We start from the raw sequence: 23,102 nt of genomic DNA on the forward strand, positions 1-23,102 counted from the left end.
TACTATAAGCTTCGAACCAAGGCACAAATGCACAGAATACAGTATTAAAGCGTAAATATGCTTTTTTGTGTTGCAGAGAAAAAGAAAACACCACCATCTCCCCCACCACCAGTGACACCTCCAGCTCCTCCAAAGAAAACCACAGCTGAAGTCAAACCAACGAGCAGCGGCAAAAGGACCAAGAAACGGTGAACTGAAGTTACAGCTTTATATGTATGTACCAGACAGTCCAGTAAACATTGGGTTTATTTATTCTAAAAAATTGATTTAGGGTTTCATGTTTGATGCATCTCTGTTGTAACAAGATGAAGAATCTATTTGCCTGCACTCCATCACAGCCACATCCATAAAACCAGTTAAAGATGCAGGGATAAAAAACATATATAAACAAGGAGCGTCATTCAGCAGAGCTGTTCTCCTATATAAAATGTCTCCAGTGACAGTATCAGGATGTTTTCCGATATTCAGGATGCTTGTGTATGAGACTGTGATGCTACCATTTATGAAATGGCTTGCTGTGGTTTTGCAGATATTGTTTTTGTTGTTTTGTTTCCTTCCAAAAAATAAAGACATTATATTTAAAAAAGTCAGGCTTTTATTGACATTTATATTCAACAAAAATTACACAAACCTAGTTTACGTATAGACCCTCCAGTACAATTTACACCAGTGTGATTCCAAAGCAAGCCCCCCCCCTTTATTCAAGTCTGTTGTTCAAATCATCTGTTTGTTGCAAATGTTAATGTTGCAAACATTAGCTAATGTTAAAGTTCCTTGTGCTAACGTGAGGGCACTACAGTATGCTGGGAACAGATTGTAGAACTCAACCATTTTTTCCCAACTGGCAACTACGAATACTCTTGATCGCAAGAGTGACAGACAAACCTTGTTAAGCTGAAGCCAACTGTCCGTATTCTGACACAGACTGAACAAAACAATCATTTTGGACCCAACAAAATTAGTGAAATAATTAATTCACAATCGTAATAATGTTTGTAAGGAAACAAGTTACTTTTATCCTTCACCTTTCTTAAATAAACAAAACAAATTGGCCTCAAGTTCATTTTCTTTAACATAATCTGAATCACATGAACCTGATAATTGTGGACTTACCCTCTCATTGTGTGTTCAATAATAATTAACTATGACAGTTTACTTTCAACAACAACTACATGTCATTTCAAAACAGTCTGTCACATCATCGGCGAGTCTGTCTCTGGATCTTCTTCAGTCATGCCTCCGTCTCCCTCCACAGCTGGGGGAGGAGGGGGTGGTAAGGATGAGAGGTTAGAGGTCACGTTGAGGAGATCTGGGGGCAGCGGAAGGACCAGGGCAGGGTGGAGGAGACGTAGGGAAGCCCTGAACCCCTCCCAGGCATCTCTCTCCTCTTCTGCTGCTTTTGCCTACAGGAGAGAGGGACTGCCATTTGAAGCATGCTCTGCAAATACTGCTGAGAATGCACAAACAATCTGGCTGCCAGTGGTAAACGTCAGTTGGCAGAGCTAAAGAACCACTGTGTTGGTTAAACAAAAAGTAAGCTCTAATAACAAAGCCAAAGTCCAAAAATCCAAGAAATAAAAAGGCAGCTGACAAAAAAAGCTGTCAGGCAAAGGAGAATCCAAGAAAAACTAAAGAGTGTAAACAGAACAAACCAGGAAGCCACAGAGAACAAAAGTGGGAACACGGACGACACAACTGAAGCAAATACGGACGAACCAACAAAGAGTGACGAAAAAACACAGACTTAAATACACAGGGGCTGATAAACTAACTTAATACAAGTAAGCACAAAAAGGGTGGGAAAAAAGACAAAGACCAGCAGAGAAAGGAAAACATGATGCATGAGGGATTGCATTATTTACAAGATAAAACAAGACCTAAGCTAAATAATATAAACATTACAAGTACATATAGCAATGTTAGGTATCTAAACTAAAGGATAACTTAACTTAGGTCTCTTAGGTAGTTTAATCTCTGGTCAAATGCCATCTTTGACAAAAATTGGAATTCGGTGAGCCATAAACATTTAAAAAGCAATAACAAACAATAGAATACAAAACATAAGGTTGTGAAAAGCTGGGATAGTTACTCACTCTGCTGACCTGCTGCTGTCTCTGGGCCTGGGCCTCTGCAGCCAGACTCTGCCGTAACTCCAGAGGAAAACTGAGCTCGTCTCTGACAGAAAATCAAACACCAGCCTCGTCAGCAGGAAGATCACATCACGCTACAAATCTCTACATTCCTCCTCACTCTTTGCACGGAAAAAATCACTGCACGCAGAGGAAAAATCCTCACAGAAAGTGATGCATTTTTCAGAAGCACTCAGCTTTTTTTTCCACTTTTGGGCTGACATGTTTCTTCAGAAATCATCTAGATTCTGTTCAGTGGTTTTATGCATCAGGTTTTGCTGTCCAGCCCTCAGAATTGAAGTCTACACCCACAGTTAAGCAATGTAGGATGCATCGTGGCCATAGGATGCAGTGCTATTTTGTGATTTCAAGTCTTTATGGTTACTCACTAAATCAAATAGATGCAGCTGCAGAAAGATACATTACAAGGCTCACATGTCTGCTCTCTCCACCCTGATGCCCCAGCGGCAAGCGACAGAGTCAACAGCTGCTTGTATTTTCTGTCCGATCTTGCTCCTGTGCAGCAGGATGTGGCTGAATGTGTGCTGGGCGAGAATGTCTCGGACGACTGCCTGGACCAGAGCCTGCAGCACCGTGGTCACACTGGATAGAGCTGCGCTGCACAAAGCCACGTTCTCTATCTGGTAATAGCACACTGCACTCAGCTCCGGCCTCACCAAGTCCTTTGTAACCACCTGGGGACAGACGCATGAGGAAAATATCAGTCAGCAGTCCAATGCGATAAAATCCCCCTCACCATCTGGTAAATTAATTGGTTGGAGGAGACTTCACACAGTGTAACAAAGATGGAATCTTCTGTGAAGGTACCACAGTGAAAGAATCTCTTGGCTCTCAGAACTTCTGTAATAGTTATTGCAAGTTTCTTTAATTGACTGACTCCCTCGTTTGTTGTTTTGCCCACATGCTGATATGATGAATAAATATTAAAAATAAGGGATCCTATATATTATAAAAATATCCAAAAAATTTACTGTAGAGCTGCGACAATTAATCTATTAGTTTTCAACTATTAAATTAACCGTCAACATTTTGATATCGATTAATGGGTTTGTTTCGTTTGTCTGACATTTTATAGAAAAATAGTAGTTGTAGTAGTAGTTGTCTTCTTCATCAAGAAAACAATCTGCTGATTAATCAATGATGAAAGTAAATGTTAGTTTTATTTCCTCATTTACTGTGTGTTCGGAGAAAGTGCCCACACAGTATATAGTTAACTATGTTATTTTTACATAATGTGAGCTTATGTGAGCACGTCAGATGTGTTTTTGCTTATTCATCTGTACCGTGTGAAGAGGAACTTTCAGCATTTGCAGTCGGATGTCGACCTTGTGACACACATCAAGGACCGGGAGGTAGAAAAGAAGGCCTGGAGAGAGGAGATAGAAAGATCTAAGGACGGATTTCAAGCATCAACTCTGTTCTTTTTTTTCTCTCTGACCTTAGATAGAGAATGTGCAGAGCTCAGACTAAATTAATATTTTAACTAATTATGCAGTGTCCAAATGGTCAATGGAGCTATACGCCCACTAGCCAACAAAAAGAAAACAGTACTTTAACATTGAGACGGACCCTCGGAAAATGGGAAGTCGATTATTTTGTCACTTCTTAAATGTAAAACAAATTCTAAAAACTCATTTCAAATCACAGCCGTCTAATGAGCAAAAAAGTTTGGAGTAATCGGTGACAACCTGGTCCTCTGGGTCTTCCACGCAGTAGGTGACCCAGTCTGAAGATCACAGCTCTCTCATGCTCCCTCACCACCTGTCAATCAAAATGACAAACACTGGTCAGTCTGTTTAGAGGGATGACGTGATGGGTAGACAATCCAACTGACACATAACACAGGTGGGAAGGTCTTTATACAATTCTTTTGTACAGTTACATACAGTGTACTCAGAAAGTAGTAGGATATTTGATAAGATTAGAAACAAAGCAATGGATAATAGGTGAAAGATTGGAGTCTCCCTAAACTGGCCCATTGTCATGCCAAAAAATCCTCAACATACACTAATCCAAATATTGGTTAAGGTGGAAAAATCATTTTGATCATCATGAGAACTCTAAGTGTCTGAGTGTTCATTTTTCTCTTTGGTCTGCGGGGTAGCTCGTACTTTGACACAGAACCAGATGGAAAGAGGGAGGAAGAGAAGAACCAGAGCCAAGACGAAGACCATCAGCAGCCACTCACACACCCCCAGGTTCTTGCGCTTCAGACCTGTAGAGAACATATCCAACCGAGATTATGTACGTAACTGTGATACTGAGCGAGCACTTCCCCTCAAAACAAACAATATATGAATTTGCTCGATTTATTTCATCATCTGTAATTAGTTTTCCACAATTAATGCTTGAAGAACTTCACCATTTAAAAAGAGATTTCAGGTCACAGGATCTCTATATTCTTAGACAGGTCATCTCTTCTTTTCTTGACTTCCTCTTACCGTCATCCTGCTCTGCTGCCTCCAGGAGACCCAGGTTCTCCTCCTTGACCTCATCTTCCCTCACGCTGTCTATGTCCACCACAGTGGAGGATTTCACCTTCACCTCTGTCTCCTGCTCCATCGTTGCCTCGCTTGTCTCTGGCTTCTCCCTCTGCAGCCTCACAGACGATGCCTGGGGGACACGTCCCGTCTTCGATGGCCTCTGTCGGTGACTTTTGGGAGGCAACACGGCTCCCTTCTCCCTCTCCTTCCTGGGTGTCACTCTGGATTTTGGAGGATGACTGTGCTGGACACTGGAAGACTTCTCCATCCTGCAGTAAAGAGCATAGGAGTGATGGCGAGCTGATGTTTCTGCTGGAGGGTTCTCTTCTTGGGTGAAAACAGAAAAGAAGGGGAATGTTGTGGCTTTTACGACTGTGGGTAGCTTCTTTTGACTTCTATAACTGGAGTCAGTCGTCCTACCGTCTGCTGTCATGAACAGACAGAATACGTAGATGGTAAATTGACTGTGGGAGGGAGGTAGTGGGAGTGCCTCTTACACCACCCTCTCTGACTTGAAATAAACAAACAAATACAGACCATCTCTCTCCCTCTCTTTCTCAGAATCATACAGGAAATCTATACACATTTTTTCCAATAATTGAGAATAAAATTTAGATTTGTTCTCACATGGCAGCATATGTACTACTTCCTTTCAGCTGCTCGCCACCCAAACAAGCATGGATCTGCAAATTAAATTTGAAATATTTATTATACGCCAGGTGCCCTATATATAGGTATACAAGGGCCAATACACTCATTGACATTATAGCTTTAAAAAGCTGGTGGTGGCAGGTGCCAGTGTACTTTTTGTAGGAAATAATTTATACTAATTATGCCTTTGATTTAGTGTATAACTTGCTATTTGAGTGCATGTCATATAAAGTACAACACAAGCAGTCATATTGCATTAAAACCTCCACAACCTTAAGTTTTTTTATGCCTCTGTGTTCATTTGTTGGGATTGCATCTCTTCCACAGTGCCATCCAGAGAGGTTTGTAGACCAGCATTCAGCGTACTGGGACAAATGTGTCAGTGGAACTCAGGCGGGAGTCACAGTTTGTCTTCATTGGGAATGTGCAGACTCAGGCCTCCCAAGTGCTGATTTCTCTGTTTTCACAGTAGACACACACACACACGCACAGTATCCTCCTTACTGTGTCCTTATTAAACTGTGGCCTACATGTTCTTCCGCATTGAAGGGTTAATTGTGTGCAAACCCAGGTGAAAGGGCCTCTGGTCATGAAGTGGAAGCCCTGAATGGAGGACCCTGGCACCCATACCAAAAGGTAATTGCTGAATCAAAGTGAATAAATGAATTTGAAATACTGTAAGTAAGAAACATTATCCTTTGGACACTGGACACTTACTTTCATTTTACTTATTTGCACATAAACATAATGTGAAAGACATACACTTTATGCACATGTATACATGCAAGCTCGCTCAAACCATGATTTGTCTTGAAACTTAACCAAACTCAGTTGTGTTGTGTTGACATAGCAAGACCTGAAAATACTGAAAAGTTATTTCCAGTCCTTTCAACCAGCTCTATCACATAATTTTATTAGTCACAGTGCCAGGAGGTTCCTGTTTGTGTTTCTTTTGGGCTAGTTACTCATCTACTGCTAGTTAAAGGAAAAAAATGTACTCTTAATGAAAACAAGGATTGCCATGGTTAATAATAATAATAATATGGGGAAAAGTCAACATTTATCTAATAGTATTGAAAGAATCTGTTGTATAATTTCACATTTAAATGTTGACTTATATATCTTATAATCTGGACTATTTGTCTCTTAATTCTGACTTTGCGGGCGGCTGTAGCTCAGCGGGTAGAGCAGGTCGACTAGTAATTGAAAGGTCACTAGTTCAAATCCTGGCTCAGGGCAAGGCTGAGCTGCATGTTGAAGTGTCTTTGAGCAAGATACTGAACCCCACATTGCTCATCAGTGAGGGCCCTGCGATGAGCTGGCGACTTGTCCAGGGAGTACCCTGCCCTCGCCCTGAGACAAGGCTGGGATTGGCTCCAGCAGCAACACCCCGTGACCCCATGGAAAGGGATAAGCGGTTACGGATAATGACATGACATTCTGACTTTGTATCCCATAATTATTACTTTTCCCTGACAATTGTGACTTTTTACTTTCAACTTATGATATAGATAGTTTTGACTTTCCATCCAATAATTACAACTCACCGTCAAATTCTTACTCATATATCCGTTTATTTTTTTAATATAGGCTTCACAGGTCTTCCTCTCTGTTCCTCTCCACCTGGCAGAGATCGTCTTGTCGATCTGCTTGTAATAAACGATCTTTGTTGGCGTTGCTGCCACGGTAACGTCACTGTCAGAGTCAGAGGAGTTAACTCCTTATTATTGTTATTTTAAGTTAGCTAGAAACCCAACTCCGTATAAACTGACAGCTTGCGTTCTGTATGTCTCAGCTGTGTATGAGTCGAGGTTTGGTAGAATACAAGTTTTTCTTTGTTGAAGCTGTTTTCACAGTTGCGCTGTGCCCCAGCAACGTGCTCGCTGGTCATCTAGCCTCAGGTGGAGGTCACTGAATCCCCGGACATCGAGGGAGGATGCAGAGAAGATAATGACGACAACAATGGTATGTCTATTTTACTTTGAGGACGATTTTATTAAGACTGCTGTGCTCCGTGTCCGCATTTAAAAACAATCAATTAATTAATTGCTTGATTGATTAAATAATTAATTAATCAAATAATTAATTAGTGTGTGTAAAAGTGCAGCAGCTGACTGGAGTCACTACTGAACCGTCCAAGGTGGAGGCTAGCTTAACTTTTGCTAATGGCGGACAGCACAGGAAGCATGAGCTGGGTAGCTTCAACCCGTGTTCATTGTGCACACGTGTTACTCAAACAAGGTTTAATACACATGTGCTGACCACATGTCTGATCATGACAGTCAGAGTCAAGTGGATTTAAGATGGCCACAGCTGGATTTTATTAGACTTTTTTTTTAATTATTATATTAGGCGTCATCACCTCAGCTGCCATCTTCTCCTGACAGATTCATCTATTTATTTATCATTTTTGAGGTGTTTTTAAAAAAAAAAAAAAAAAAAAAAAAAAGATTAATCTCAGTGAAAACATGTCCACCATATGACATTGGTACATAATCCAAGACATTTTCTCGAGTTAGCAGCAGACAGAATGATCCAGAAGTCATAATCGAATAAAAGATAAAGATATTGTGTTAAAATATGACTTTGGTAAAAGTGAAAGTCACCCAAACAAGTAGAACTCGAATAAATGATATGATTTTAAATTTACTTAAGAATGGAACTTCATTTTGTGGCAATACATTTACTGAAGTCTCAGAAGTAAATTAAATTCAAAATTGACTCAAAATTAGTTAGGGATATTGGGATATGGATGCATATGTGTGTGTGCATGTCCAATGAAATATCGCATATGTTTTTTGGGGGAATCATAAATATTCACAAAATAAGAAATCAGATGTCACAGAATGGGGGCGGCTGTAGCTCAGTGGGTAGAGCTGGTGGACTGGTGATCAGAATAAACAATGAATGGATTACTCCCTTGATGAGTATCTGTGTTTTTTTTTGTTTTGTTTCTTTAATTTAAATAAATCAATTTAATAATGCAGTACTCTAGCTCTGATCCTTTGTCAGTCTGCAGTCACTGCTCCGGTCTTACTTAACGTCCTACACTCAACACTATCTGATTGGTTACACAGAACAAGTAATAGCCCATCAACACTGAATAATCTGAATCTGTGAAGTAGATGGTAAACTAAAAGTTATTAATTGAATATAGAGGAGTGGAAGTATCAGGTAGCTGAAAATGGAAATATCAAAGTAGTTGATAATTACATAGCACTTGAGTAAAGTTACATTCCATCACTGGTTATTCTCAACTTTGACATTGAGATTGTTTATTTTTACTGCAAATGTATATCGGCTCCAGTTACCCGTTAGAGGTCTCTTGATATCTATAATCAATTTATAATATTGATCGATACATGGTTAAAAGTACGATGCTTGGCTCCAAAATGTTGTCGAGTGGAAGCAGAAAATGGAAATACTCAAGGAAAGTACACAAACCTCAAAATCATACGTAAGTACAGTATTTGAGGTAATATACATACAGTTCAATTTAATCACAGGTGTCACACTGAGTCTGAGAAATTGATACTGCTGTCCTCCACTAGTGATCCAACCACATGGTTTATTTTAAAATCTACAGTATGTTTTGTCCCATACTGTTGTCCAGATATCAGCAGGTCAGATGAACCAGGAAGAGGTTTTGTCAAAGCTGAAGAAGGATGTTCGTTCTTTGCTCATCTCTTCTAAGCTGGGCTTGGAGCCTGACCAGCTCAGGCGGGACTATGTGGACATGTTGGGGCATCCCATGCCCCTGAAACACCTGGGCTTCAGGAACATCATGGATATGGTGAAGGAGATGCCTGACGTGGTGTCTATTAACTTCAGAACAGATGGCACCATATTCTTAAAGGGTACAGTCCATTCTTTGATTTGAGCTTGAATTTGTAATTCAATACTGTTTCGATTAAGTAATGAGGACAAAAATAGCTAAAGCAAACTAACGTTTGATCCAGAAGACTGCTCATGTTCTGCTTCTTTACCTCTCCGTTACATGTCCTCCATCGCAGCCGTTAGTCACGAGACCACCCGAAGCATTGAGGAGCTAGTTGCTAATCAGCGCCTGTCTAAGGCCGACAAGAGGGTCAAGAGTCAAGGTGTCAGCTACTTCTCTCCCCGCTACCATTACCAGCCGCCCTCTTTGGTCCTTCCCAGAAGAGGTCGTCCTCCTGTGGCTATCCCTGCCCAGCTGAGGGCACAACTTCGTGTGCTGCTCGCCCAGGTATGACTTGACCATACCCTGAGTTTGAGGTCTTTTTGTAAACACAAGTAATTTAGCATTTGTTATTTCTCACCAAAGGCTTGTGTTTATTTTCAATAATGAGGTGTACTGTTTGTGTCTGTTTAAGTTTTTCTGCTGTTTGATTAAATGTATTTGAGGATCAGAATCAGACTTTCATAGCCAGTCCTCCTTCGTCTTGAAATGGGACAGCAATTTTGAAGATTTACTTTTTTTAAATCTGTCTAATCAAACACATGTTATAGAAGCCTGAATGACTGTTTTTTGGTTTTATGTTTGTTTTTGTAACAAATTCATCAGCTCTGTTGCTGCACAATGTTGTCGTGTTTCAAGTAACAATGTAGCTGTTCTCCCAGGGTCCTCTGCGGTTGTCTGAACTGGAGTCCTCTTTCCTGCGCTGCTTTGGCCACCCACTGCGTGTTCACGACTACGGCTTCTACTCCACTGGAGAGATGCTGCAGACAGCGGCGGACCTGGTCCTCATCAAGCAAACCAGGCTGGGCTCAGTTGTGTCTCTGAGGGAACATATGCTGCCCAGGCAGCTGATCAGGCCGTTCAGCTTACCAAAGAAGGCTGGACCTATAAAGCCAGTCTTGCCGAGACCTGACCAGGCAGTGTCTAAAGTGCCAGATACCACAGCTCAGAAACCAACAGTGCCCCCAGGTTTGTTTTATGAAAGGTGGAGAATCCATCAGTTTGCACACCAGTCCTGCTAAAGTGCGTCTCAAAAAGCGATCCATATCCAGAGTATTTGTCTTTTTTGAGACTGGATCTGCCCCAACATGCATGGATTGGTTGAATGTTAAAGGAATTATTACTCGGGCCGTCAATTGATTAAACATTTAATTTTGATTTATCGTATGATTGTTCACACTTAACTCTCAATTAACCCTTAAATTAATTAGATTAGATGGGATTTATTTATCCCACAAATACAAATTTCACTTGTTAGAACAGCTCAAGATGCAACAAGTACAGAAAAAAGAATCAGACATATAAGAATAAAAAATGAATAGAAAAAATAAGATATTTACAAAAAAACGCATGTCTTTATCTGTTTTAAATGTAACTTAAAAGGGTAAATTAGTATATATTTGAATATACTTATCAACATGAGAGTGGACAGATATGCTTTTTTTATTCAAATGTGTGTTTATTTTTATTGCAAAAATCCAAAATAATGACTGATACTGTCCAGAATAACCTCAAAGCTCTACTGCATCAGCCTGTAAGCTGTAGCCACCCATTTAGCCATTGGTCCCTCATGTAGAGTTGTCAAGTGTTATTTGAGACTCGACTTACTCCAGTGGTAACTCATTTCACACTCAGTAGCATTCAAACCGTCTTAAAAGTCATGATGATGATTCTCTTGTAAGCTTTGCTTCTGTGGCCCTGTTGTTAACTGATTTTTGAAGTACCTCTTGTGGTTAACTGCAGCTGAAGACAAATCTACTGTTGACCCTGCCCAAAATGAGTCAACAACTGTCTGTAAGAAACTAGAGATGTCTGAGAAGAACCAGGAAGGGGAACAAGAGCTCTGCCAGGAAGGTCAGCTCTTTCAGAAACGCGTCCTTAAGGTTTGTTCTCACCCGCACAAGTCTGCTTGCTTAGAAGAAAACACAATCAAGTGTAGAATTAAATGAGGAAAAAGGGATTTTGTGTACAGTTATTATGTTATAAGAAACAAATTATGTCGTCAACACTTACAAAAAAAAGTTGTTTTTGTTTCATTATTTTAAGTACACGTATCTTTGTTCTTTCTACTTAAATTCTACATCAGCTGGAGGAGGAGCTTCGCCAGCAAATTTTAGAGAATGGAATCGCTGGCAGCATCAGTCAGGAGCTGAAGGACAAAGTACGAAAGGTCAGACTCCCTGCTAGTTTATAAGCAGATGTCTAAGTCTCACAAAGAGTGATCACAAGACACTAATATGCTTTCATAACCAAGACACATGGTATCAAGTGTTGTAATGAAACCTGTAGTGTGTGACTCTCCAGGTTGTAGGTCAGACCAGCGGTGGATTATTGGTGCGTGATCTGCCTGCCGAGTACAAGGTAAAAAAAGAAATGTATTTAAAAGAAGTCATGCAGCGCTCCTGTTCTTCCCCATGGTCTCATATGAGAGTTAGGATAATTTAGGCAAATAAAAAGCATTGGTTTCATGATTTTGATTTTGTTTCTTGTTTTTCATGAGCACCTTTCCTGATCCAGTCGCTAACTAATTCACATTTAACCCACCCTTCCTTAATTATGGTCAGGAAGCGAGCAGTTTGAGAGGTGACATCTCCACGTCTTTTTCTTTGCTCCTCAGAGGCTTTTTGGCGAGGACTTGCCACTGCGACAGAGTGGCTTTTTCAGTGTCCATGAATTGGTCAGCGCCATGAGTGACACCATCCACCTGAAACCTGCAGGGCATGACAGTGGACAACACTGGATAGTCACAGACATACAGGACAGTGACATTACGCAATCAGGTGTGTATGTGCATATGTTCGTATACCAGCAGTCAATATCACCCTAATTACTTAATTAGGTGTAATGGCAGGTATTTCATGGACATTTGATATACAGTGTTGGAACTATTTTACTGTTGAAATGATTTACTTTACATTTGCATCATCAGACTCTGACATTTCATGTTGAAAAGGTTGACTGAGAAATGGGGGACATGCGCAGCACAATTAAATTGTTGGTTGGACCAAATGTTGCTTTAAATATTAATGTCATGTTCACAGTGGTGGAGATCTGATTTTAGTACTTTCTTTCCTCATCCTGACATTATTTATCCACCACTCTGTCTCAGAAGAACGCCAGTCTGTGATTGTCTCTAGAATCAATACTGTTTTAATCAATGACCCATTTGTAATAATTAAATGGTGCTGTGTGAGATATGATGTGACCAGGCAGTCTTGTGGCTTTCAACTAAGCAGTAGAATTGTATTCATCTTATTTTGTAGATTCAAAGGAAACTGAAAGTTTTGATGAAGGCTACTGCTTCAGGTATGGAGAGTCTCCTTGGGAAGGCAAAGTGGAAGGAGATGACTGTGAGGAAGTCACAACAGATGACAAGAATAAGGAGCTAGTGACAAGTAACAAATCCAAGACCCAGGAAATGGTGAGTGACATAAAGATTTTTGTTTATTAGAGCATCGGTGCAAATCAGGAATGTTCACTGCACTTAATAAGCTGATGTCACTGCTCCATTATCAGTGTAACTGGTACATTTTTGTAAGCCCTGAAACCTGTCAATACTTAGAGAAGTGCTATAGAATAATACTTGATATAATGGAGGTGTCACAATATAGATCCTTAAAGGAAAATTGATGAGTTGTCAGTTTCAATCATGGAAATCAGAAGGATCGGCTAATTTTTTAATGTGTTTTCACTCTCCTCCCCGGCCTACTTGTGCACGTCAGACACGCATCCTTTCAAATAGAGGCAGCTACCTTAGTCTGACTAACTGATTGTAGACTGCACTTCCAGAGACTTATTCTAGGGGCACAAAGATGATCCACTGTAACACAACTGGAAGCAGAAGTTAAACGTTTTGGATTCGAGAAACCAAACTTTGTAACAAACTGGATTTCTGCCTTTTGTCATTAATTGTTGGATCCTCAAATGAAGATCTGTTTTGTTAAGTGCCTAAAATGCCTAAACCTAACCTCTCACTTTTAAAGAATTTGAAGATGTTAATGACAGTTGTCAGGACATAAAACCAATAGTCTGTTGATTTTTTTAAAATTTTTTGATGATGTGATGTGATAATCTAACAATGGCGTAGGCGTCATTGCTGAAAGAAAAATGTGTCAACAGAAAATGGAATTAAATGATGACCTCAAAATTAAAGGTGACATCAAATCATGGGTTGGAGAATCTTGACACCCCTAGAATATAGAGTGACATTGCTATGTACCGCTTACCAGTCTAACTTCGCTTTTTATATCTGTGACTATAGCTCTACCCCGCCATTCAGGTGCATTGCAGCTCTGCAGTGCCCCTGGACGCCCTGCAGAGTCAACGTCTCAAACAGCCAACACGCCACGGTGCCCGAGAGCTGGTAGAAGTCCTGGTGGAGCAGGTGGAGTCCCCTGGACATTTCCACATCCGCTTCAGCGAGAGTGAGGAGGCCCGTGCTATGGAGGACATGATGATTGAGATGAGGTGGTGGACATGTTGGTGGTAGTTCAGTCAGAAGATAATATAATCACACTATAATCACACTTCCTGTACCTACTGTGCCAGCTGTATCATTAGAGGTATACATTTCTACTCGATGGGCATTTATGTATTTCTAAGATGGGGGTCTTTATTATGACTACGGTGAAAACACCACATCATTTGCCTACTCACCATAAATTTAGAGCTTTCAGATGATTCTCAATTAGTAGTAACATCTTGTTTCTCATATTTCTTCTCTTTTCCTCTCTTCTTGTCTCCTCTAGACGATGCTACACCTGTCCTGAGGTGTCAGAGCGCTACCGTCTCCCTGAGCGGTTTGTCCGACGTGGTCAGGCCTGCTGTGTGTCGCCCAAAGGAATGTGGTTCTACCGGGTGATCATCCATCAGATCATCAGCCCCACACAGGTCGAGGTGTACTACGTCGATTTTGGCGACATAACCGTGGTACAGAGCACCAACCTCAAGTTCCTCAAGTAGGGGCCTCTTAATAAGTAGTTAAACAAGACAACTACCAGTACTGCTACTAAGCTGAACAGTGTCTGTGTCTTGTGGAGCTCTCTACAGTTCATCTTTCTCTTTCTCAGGTCATGTTATTCGGCTCTTCCTGCGCAAGCTGTTCCAGCATCACTCGCTGGAATTAAACCCATCACTGTGAGTCTGATTGCGAATCTGAAACTATATTCACAGCTTCCTAACAAATCTTCCTGGCCTGCACTAATTTCTTGCTAATACAATAATGGTCAGCTGTATTATGTACTTGTCAGGTTATTTGAAAAGTCACAATCAGTGCTTGATTATTTAGCTTTTTTTCAAGTTCAAATGTTCTATAAGGAAACAAAAGCACAAACCAGTGGTTGGGTGCTGTATTGTTTTATGACAGTCTTGTGTGTGAATAAATGTATGTAACTGAATTAAAACCGTCAACTGCAGATGCAACAAAATGTTCTGTTCACGTGAAGTGTTATGAATAAGAGTGTTGTGGTTTTATAACTTGCAGGGCAGCTGGAGTGCTGAGGCAACGTCTTCTTTCCAGAAGCTGTGTGCCGGCCGCACCCTGGTGGGCGCTTTGGATTGCTACATCGGAGATGTCCTTCAGATCTTCCTCTGTGATACACACACTGAAAACGACATCTACATCCACTCAGTCCTACTGAGCCAGGGCCTCGGGACAGCCTGCAGCCCCACAGCCAGTGCAGCAGTGAGACACACACGCACACATACACACGCACACACTTATTTGTAACATGGTCATGAAAAATGCTAGTTTGTGATTGGCAAACAGGTGTCTTTTGAAGTATATTAAGATATATCAGCACAACTCACCTCAGCTGTAGGGAACTAGGGGCAGGCCTTTGAATGTAAAACAGGAGGGCTGTGTGCTGGTTTTGAGACCAATTGGACATCAGAGATGTGCCATGTCTCTTGCTTTATCAGTCTTGTGGCCCAATTTTGGTATAGCCAAAGCACTGTCTCCTTCCTATTCCAACAAAACATTTACATTTTGGGCACTAATAACCATGGTAACAGCCAAATAAAACAGGCTAAGCATATTTATTTAGTTTATCACAGAGTTTAAGCTGTTGAATACTGAGATGTGCGTTTCTCTTCATGTTTGTGGTGTCACGGTTTGATTCGATTCTCGATTTTTACATTTATCTTTTTTAAAGCACAAGTTGCTATGCCATTTTTAGACTAGACTTTTATGCAATATAATATCTGACCTTTGTTCGCAATGTAATACACTACATTGTCAAATTTAAAACATTTATTAACAATATAATGTAACATTAACTTACATCTTCAGTCACTTGGAAACTTAAACAAAATAACTTGCCATCTAATTTCTGCAGAGCTTGCAAACTGTGGCTTTTTTGTCTACAGTGTGAACGTTCCACACCGGCGACTTCAGTGAAAGAGGAGGGTGTTCAAGTTCTGTCTATGTGTCTCCAGATGCCATTCTTGTAAGAGTTGCATAGCCCCTTTCAGGAGTAGAGTGGAGTGTGAGGTGTGTGTGAGTAAGGTGTGTAAGGTGTGAGTGGGCAAGGGAGAGTGAGGGAGCATGCGTACGTGCGGACAGTGAATGAACAGGAGAGGAAGGAGAAGCCAAACGAGTAGCAGCAGTAGCGACAGCAATAAAGTGTACAGTATAGTCCGCAGTTTGGCTGTGAATAAAAGCGACGGCTCCTCCAGATACAGCAAAGCTCCCTGGTGTTATTTCCCGACCAGCTTAATGCCTGAAAGAGGTTCACCCCCAAGTTAAACACAAACTTCGGCCCTGGAGGAAATCATCTCCCCTGTGCTTCCCGACCACTGTCCGGGAGCCGAACAGGAATGGTGTAACACCATGCAATCGTTGGACTGGCTGTAGCTAATAGCTACTGGCTTAGCTAGTAACTAAGTTAGAGGAGGTTGACTCGCAGCACTTCAACACGTGCGTGTTTTTTTCCGCTTGGCAAGCCGACTGGATGTGACATGGGGGTGTGGCAGCATCGACAGTCTATGCACCAACTTCTTAATAACTAGCACTGTAAACTTTCTTTTACTATCTTTAGCTTTGTGTCAACGTCAGGCCAGTGAGTCTCTACCTGGGGAAGGGAATGGTTGACCTGCCAGAGGTAGAAGAAGAGGCCACTTCCTCCCCCAAGCCAGCAGACACCATTGAACAGTCCATGTCAACTTCACCGAAGGTACTGCACACACACTGACACATACACATATGAAAGAGAGCAGTTGCTGTTCCCGTAAAATTCTTCGAGGTTCTTGTAGAGGCTAACACAACATTAGTGTCTGGGCTGAGTTCCTTGGTTGTGTATTGTGGATTTGCAGCTTAATGTCTGGATTGTTTCTGTTCCATGAGTGCACCCTGTTTGTCTCCTCTCTGCCTCCCTCTCTCAATTTCTCTTTGTCACACAATCTGTTAATGTTGCTGTAAAGCCTTTATTGTCCGCTGTCCATCCATAGCTCTTATCTTAGCAGCCATACTGTCAGTGCTGCAGGCCCACTGCAGAACTACACACACACACACGCGCGCGCCCGCTTGCAGAAAGGGGGGTTGCAGTCAGTTGCTACTTAATGTATGGTCACACTGTTTGGAAGGTCACAGTTTGTTGTTGGCCAATAAATAAGATGACAGCCAATCAGTGAGCTGTTTAATGGATATTGGATTACAAGAATTGTGCCTCTCACATGCTAATGAGTGGATGGCTGTTTAAGTGAATGTAAAGGATAGGAGATTTAATCGTGTTACTGTCTGTGAGGACAATAAAATAACGCCTTGATTTATTTAGCATATTTATTAAACATTCTTAAAATGCTAAATAAAAATAGACACTTGCATCTAGACTAAACAACAATGGCAGAACGATAAAAAGATAAAGGAAACAAAGCAGGAAATTAGCAGTCGCATTTCTTTCAAAACACACATGTTATAACACACAAAAACATACTTGTATGTATCATGTTTTGGGGATTTATTCCAGTTCAGGACAAAGTCTGCTAGCAGATTTTGCTCGGTCAGATTACCTTTACTAGATTTGTTTTAAAGTTGTAGAGATACAGTTTGTTGATATTGGGTTAATAAAGTGCCGCTAGTTCTGAAATTAGAAAGATTACACAGACCAGGCGGAGTGGCAGCGTGTTCATCTGCTGCTACTCAAAATGTCAAACTGATCCCATCAACATGGTGCTGGTATTAAAGATGGATCCCAGCAGGTAAATGTCAAACTCTTAAAGCTAACTTGAGCCTTGCTGTATATAAAATATGTGCCCAACTGAGGATTATTTTTAAACGTCTGAGAAAGTTTAAATAGACTTTTATCAGCCTGTGCTGCTTGCTCTTTAACATTATACCTTCCATATCTTCTGCCATCCAGCAAGCAAGAAACAATGCAGGACCTTTACTCCTTTTTTTTTTTGCTTGCTCTGAGCTTTGGTAATCCTGAATTATTAATCACTGTAAGTAGCTATGTCCTCACATTAACTCTTTTATTGTTTATCTATATAGTTTGTATATTAAATGAAGGTCTGACCAATGAAAGTGTGACCTTTCCAACAAATATTGGCTGGCAGCCATTAATTTGGAAATTAATCAGGAAACTCCTCAGTTGTTTGGACAATTTCTGAGTTAACATTGTCTTAAATCTGTTGCAATTAAGGTGACAGGCCTTTTTATGTTCATTTTTAAAATGCTACCAGCTGAAATCACTGACAATATATCATTTTACTTGTATAGATGTAGTGTGTGTTGGTTAATGAACAAGTGAATCAGTGTGCAGTAAATACAACTCAAGATGAGTGTACACATATATTGTATATATATGTATATATATATGTATATATGTGTGTGTGTGTATATATATATATATATATATATATATATATATATATATATATATATATATATATATATATATATATATATATATATATATATATATATATATATATATATATATATATATATATATATATATACACACACACACATATATACATATATATACATATATATACAATATATGTGTACACTCATCTTGTAATATATAAGTAAATATGGATACGAGGGAACCAGACATTTGTTGGTGTCTCAGGTTGAAGAAGAACTGCCTGCCCTGGAGTTTATTGAGGACATTGATGTCATCTGTCACATCCAGGTATCACCACCTGACACTGACCTTCGTCTCACATATAAAAAAAACTTAACTAAAATGGCACTTCACCATGTTTGTAAAAATTGAGCATGACCTGGTAAAACATAAGATTATGCAGAAATCTTGTCAGTGGGGTTAGGTTTGATTAATTGATTTGTTTACTTTTATTGGTGTACACTCCAGCCGTTAATAAGGAAAACTTGATTGCTGATTGAAACTGCTTTGCTCCTAATTCAAATAAAGGATAAATGGGGTGAAATAGTAAATGGCAGACAGTGCTGCATGTGGAAAACGATTACATGTTTGACAAAAACAAAAGCATAAACAAATACTCCTGAAGTCTTTTTTATTTATTGTTGTATCTTGTTCAGAGTAGGGATCCCAGCCTGTTCGATGGGCAGTTACATAACCAAACCCTCAGTACTGAATCAGGCTGGGCTGTGACCAACAAATCACCTCCCACCAACCATTCCAGTCCCACCTCCAGCCCTCTCGCACACCCAGATGTGATCCAGACACCAGCTCCCTGTAAAGCTGAGCTTAACGTGAGAAAAAATGAGTTCTGTTTTCATTTATGAAAGCAAAATCACTGTTTATTTATGTTTTTGGTAAAATACAGTCTGGCAATTGATAGCTGTTTTTTGTCCATTAACAAAAATGTATTCTGTTTTTAGACCTCCAGCACGACTCCACAAACCCCATCCAGCGTTAATTTCAGCTCCTGCTGTCCAACACCAGAGGGGGAGTGGATCCGGCCCATGGCCTCTACCCCATTGTTGGTCAAGCCACCTCCAATCCTGAGGACCCTGAGCCCTCACACCCCTGAAGTGGGCAAGGGTACATATACACACATCCTGATCAAAACTTTTCAAGTGGGGTACAAAATGTGCACATAGGTTATGAGCTAAAGAATCCATCCTACCAGTGACTAACTGCAACAGATTCATAAAAATTCACACTTTGTTGTAGATCAGTAAGCTAAGGCCAAGGTAGGCTAAGGTGCCTTCTGGCTAATGTTGGCGGGAGGTTTTGAAAAGGAAGAACACGTGGAATAGTAAAGGTGATATTCGCATTCTGCTGGGTCAGTTTTGATTTTCTTTTGTTGTTTTTTTTAATTTCAAACTGTCCATAAAGAATCCAAGAGTGTTACTGGAGGGAAGAATTGTTAAAGAAATCTGAGGAACTCAAGAGGTTGATGAGTTAAATGGCCTTCGTTATCTCATGGTACCACAGCTATATATTTTAGCCAGAGCGACAATGAGAAGGGCAAGTACAAACAGACATTGTTGCATATTAGATATATAAACATTTGAAGTCATCACATAGAGCTTAACTCATTATTAACCCCTAGATTCCACTGGGATTGTCAGCTGATCCTTGCCATTTTAGTCAGTGTTTCTTCCAGCTGAAGTCAGTAGTAGTTAGTAGTAGTAGTTGTTATCGTTTACTTCAAATTGTACAAACATAATGCGGTTGAACAAAAGTCCTATTATACACACAAAGGGTCCTCTCTTAGCACACAAACACTCATTTTCTAACATGATTATACGATGGCCTTCATTAACCTGCCTATGTACAGAGAGAGGGAGAGAAGGCTTCAATGAATTTAGCCTGTGTCCGTGGATGCAGAGAGGACGTATTGATTTCCGACCTGCTGTGTGCAGTGGTGGATGTACCTGTGCAGAGAACCTGACACAGATTCAATTAGACCTGTTACCAGAGCTATCTGACCCAACGAGCTGCTTTCATTGCATCGCATTTGTCCTGCTATCAATACACTGATGCTCCACCATGCTCCTACGTGCACAGTGTTAATGGAAAAAGGCAAAACAAAGTGGGTCATGGCAGATGTATCTACAAATCGCTTTTTGTGCACTGTAGCGTTACTAAGTGCTTTACACAGCTGCACAAATACAGATAAAAACACAAGATAGAAGCAAGAATAGGTACATGACAGATAAGATATGATGCTTGAGTTTGTGTGACAGGCAGCACAATTTGACAATCTGCTGACGATATTCCCTGTGGTAAAAAGTGACTCTTTTCCTTCACACTTCTGTGTCCTCTTTGGATTTTGTCTGCTAGCATGCCCTGAGCTTCCCTCAGAAAACTGACACTGCAGAAATTTGACTCAAAAAAAAAAAAATCTACACAATCACTTGCAAATGCAAAGTCGGCACTTGTTCCTTGTCGCGTTTCTCTTGTATCTCGCTTGATGCACTGACAGCCGAGTGTGTCTGCTCAGCATATTTGTTACATACTAAAGGGTCAGCACTGTACTTGTTGTTGAGCTGCTCCTTAGAGAAAACACCATGTGGAATAATACAGTCTGGAACAGAGCTGAAAATGGCAATTTCAAAGGTTTTAATATATTTCAATTGTATTATTATTATTATTCTTACTCTTTCTGGAAAAAGTTTTGAAACTTTAAGACTGAAGACCAGCAGAAAATCTTCTTTTTGCTGACCTCCAGTGGTCAAAGCTCTTCCTGTTGTAATAATAGGGTGTGTTCATTTCATCTGGCCATCACTGTCAGACGTGGTTTCAGATCTGACTGAGCACACCTCTTAATAAAAGTGGCAGTGGCATTGCAATTCTCACTTTTAGCCTGGGACTTAATGAGGTGTTATGCAGGTAATGATAAAAGAGAAGTAATTATGGGGTGTGCGACAGGGTTACAGACTTTATAATGTGTTGCAGGAAGAAAATAATGAGGGTTGATTATGGAGTTGTTTGATGAATTGCCGCTGATTTATTATTCAGATATAGAGGCAATGTTTTTATGCAACTACTCATGATGATTGTGTTAACATTTTAATGTTTACTAGAATGGTAGAGGAGAGGATCACAAATCATTTTCAATCATCAATCAGTCAAACTTTATTTGTATATCACTTCTATACATACACATACATTGCAAACAATCAAAAACAGAAACTGAGACATACAAAGCTGTCATGAGTAAAATACATAAGTAAAACACAGTCATCAGTATCATACACAAATAAAAGGCTATAATCGACAAAATGTATACAGTGGGTGAAAACGTCTGAGATCACCAGCTAGTCCCATACATAGCATCACCCCCTCCACCACAAATGACATCAACAGCTCAACAATTGGAGCGAAAAGCCAAATCACTGAAAAATGCCCTTCAGTCTCAAAATATCCCAGATCATGGCATTTCCCCCTCCTACTTCAACAACAGCAAACACCCAAACCCAGCATGACAAGTCCATGCTGAACCCAACGATCCATGCCATTGACTATCTTTAGTTGATTTTGTTGCTAGTCTAAACTACATTCAGTACAAAACTAACCGATAGAAGGACTACACATGAGGTTAATGGCCCAACAGCAACTTAAGATCTACTTATCAGATCATGATTGTGTCTTTCACATTCTTTTAAGAAGTAGCCTAATACCTCAGCCACCAGTGAGGAGCTACACCGCTAAAAGCTACTGATTTGTACAGTGATAGTGGTGATGTAGGCATCACCAGTCCACTTCAACACATGGTTGATAAAGATTATTTTGGAGTTATCCCAAAATGGAGCTGCCATCACCGCAGTTGCACTACATTAATGTAAAGAGGCGAGGCAGTACTGACTTTGACTGGCATTAACACTATTATAGAACAGAAGGCCTGTCACATAACAGTATGTGCTTGAACGCCTTCCAAGCTGGTTTTGGTGAATTGTGTCTCTAAAGGGTCCACCACAAGTTTGTTCATTTACTGAACCTATTTTTATAGCAATAGTAATGACTTTATATAGATAACATGTTTTTTGTCTTTATTGTCCAGGTGGACCGCTCCATCTGCGAAACTCTGGCATCCTGTTTCCTCTGTTTGGGGCGAGGTAGGTCATGCCCCCCACATCCAGCCCAAACCAAACTCCAACTCATCCACCTGAATGAGTCAAAACACAAACAAAGCAATAATCATTCCATGATAACTACACAGCTCATAAAAGATCTTGACATTCTTCAGTGAAACTAGATTGAGTGGAAAGTAGTCAAAGCATTTTTATTAGAAGTTATTTGTCATGTCATTTATATTGTAGTTGAATTGTATGTTGAGCTCTGATTGTTAGTTTGATATCAGTGTAAATGTTGCACTTTCCCAACTGTTTAGTGTTGTTAGACAGAAAAAAAGAACTTACAGGAAATTGGTGGCCGTCTTTTTTTAATGTAAATAATTTTTGTTTAAAAAAAAAAATGATTACAGGGTGTGTTTTAATCATTTTTCTATTTTCTCAGAAGCCATCAGGATGTTGTGTGTTGTGTGGTTTAATTCCCTACAGATATTCATAATGTGGTTTTGAAAAGAGTTAAAACATTTCAAAATGCTGTTAACAACACATAAATGAACATTATTGAAAAATGTCATGACAAATGTAATTTTATTTTGGAAAATAAATTTTATTTGATAGAACATTTTGGTGTTTTAAATTGTGTAATATGATTCGTAGTAGTGGATGTTTCTCTCCTATGTTTTCGTCTTTTTGTGGTTCCGTGCGGCATAAATCCAACGTGTGGCATAAATATTTAGATTAATTTTAAAAACATGTTTTACATAAAGATAAAGCATTTTTACCTTTTTTCTGAAATATTATGACACCTTTAAATAGTTTGGATAGATTGCCATACAATTAATAGTATGTATGAATATATATTGTTGCCAATTAGCTAAACTGACCTTTTATAACATGCTGAGATGGTGGCATAGTAAACACACTGACAAACC

General features: G+C 40.0%; 3 protein-coding genes across 9 annotated transcripts in view; 2 read left to right on the forward strand and 1 right to left on the reverse strand.

Moving 5' to 3' along the window:
• The window catches only part of axdnd1 (axonemal dynein light chain domain containing 1), a 12,897-nt gene extending 12,311 nt beyond the window's left edge, over positions 1-586 (forward strand). For all 4 annotated transcript variants that reach the window (XM_037114916.1, XM_037114913.1, XM_037114914.1 and 1 more), the window contains one exon: positions 77-586. In XM_037114916.1, the coding sequence (XP_036970811.1) occupies positions 77-192 (116 nt within the window). In that variant the 3' untranslated portion in view covers positions 193-586. The remainder of the gene's footprint in view (positions 1-76) is intronic.
• nphs2 (NPHS2 stomatin family member, podocin) lies at positions 578-6,980 on the reverse strand. Of its 2 annotated transcripts, none has more exons than XM_037114922.1 (8): positions 6,846-6,980; positions 4,592-4,902; positions 4,262-4,365; positions 3,839-3,911; positions 3,434-3,516; positions 2,565-2,824; positions 2,094-2,175; positions 578-1,403 (listed from the first exon to the last, which is right to left on the reverse strand). In XM_037114922.1, exons 2-8 carry the CDS (start codon positions 4,899-4,901, stop codon positions 1,194-1,196), a joined length of 1,122 nt encoding a protein of 373 aa, XP_036970817.1. In that variant the 5' UTR covers position 4,902; positions 6,846-6,980; the 3' UTR covers positions 578-1,193. The 2 variants fall into 2 exon arrangements, with proteins under 2 accessions (XP_036970817.1, XP_036970816.1); XM_037114921.1 differs by having other exon boundaries at positions 6,832-6,948.
• On the forward strand, positions 6,892-22,792 carry tdrd5 (tudor domain containing 5). 3 transcript variants are annotated; one of them, XM_037114917.1, is made up of 18 exons: positions 6,892-7,249; positions 8,871-9,141; positions 9,298-9,509; positions 9,884-10,190; positions 10,965-11,104; positions 11,308-11,391; positions 11,526-11,582; positions 11,839-12,001; positions 12,485-12,642; positions 13,483-13,688; positions 13,970-14,179; positions 14,291-14,357; positions 14,704-14,904; positions 16,259-16,393; positions 18,296-18,358; positions 18,727-18,900; positions 19,030-19,192; positions 22,161-22,792. In XM_037114917.1, exons 1-18 carry the CDS (start codon positions 7,235-7,237, stop codon positions 22,217-22,219), a joined length of 2,685 nt encoding a protein of 894 aa, XP_036970812.1. In that variant the 5' UTR covers positions 6,892-7,234; the 3' UTR covers positions 22,220-22,792. The 3 variants fall into 3 exon arrangements, with proteins under 3 accessions (XP_036970812.1, XP_036970815.1, XP_036970813.1); XM_037114918.1 differs by having other exon boundaries at positions 6,975-7,249; positions 8,898-9,141; XM_037114920.1 differs by lacking the exons at positions 19,030-19,192; positions 22,161-22,792 and having other exon boundaries at positions 6,968-7,249; positions 18,732-18,895.
• The last annotated feature ends 310 nt before the right edge of the window (positions 22,793-23,102 follow it).

This window comes from Acanthopagrus latus, chromosome 11 (assembly GCF_904848185.1).
Source record: "Acanthopagrus latus isolate v.2019 chromosome 11, fAcaLat1.1, whole genome shotgun sequence".
Classification (NCBI taxonomy): domain Eukaryota; kingdom Metazoa; phylum Chordata; class Actinopteri; order Spariformes; family Sparidae; genus Acanthopagrus; species Acanthopagrus latus.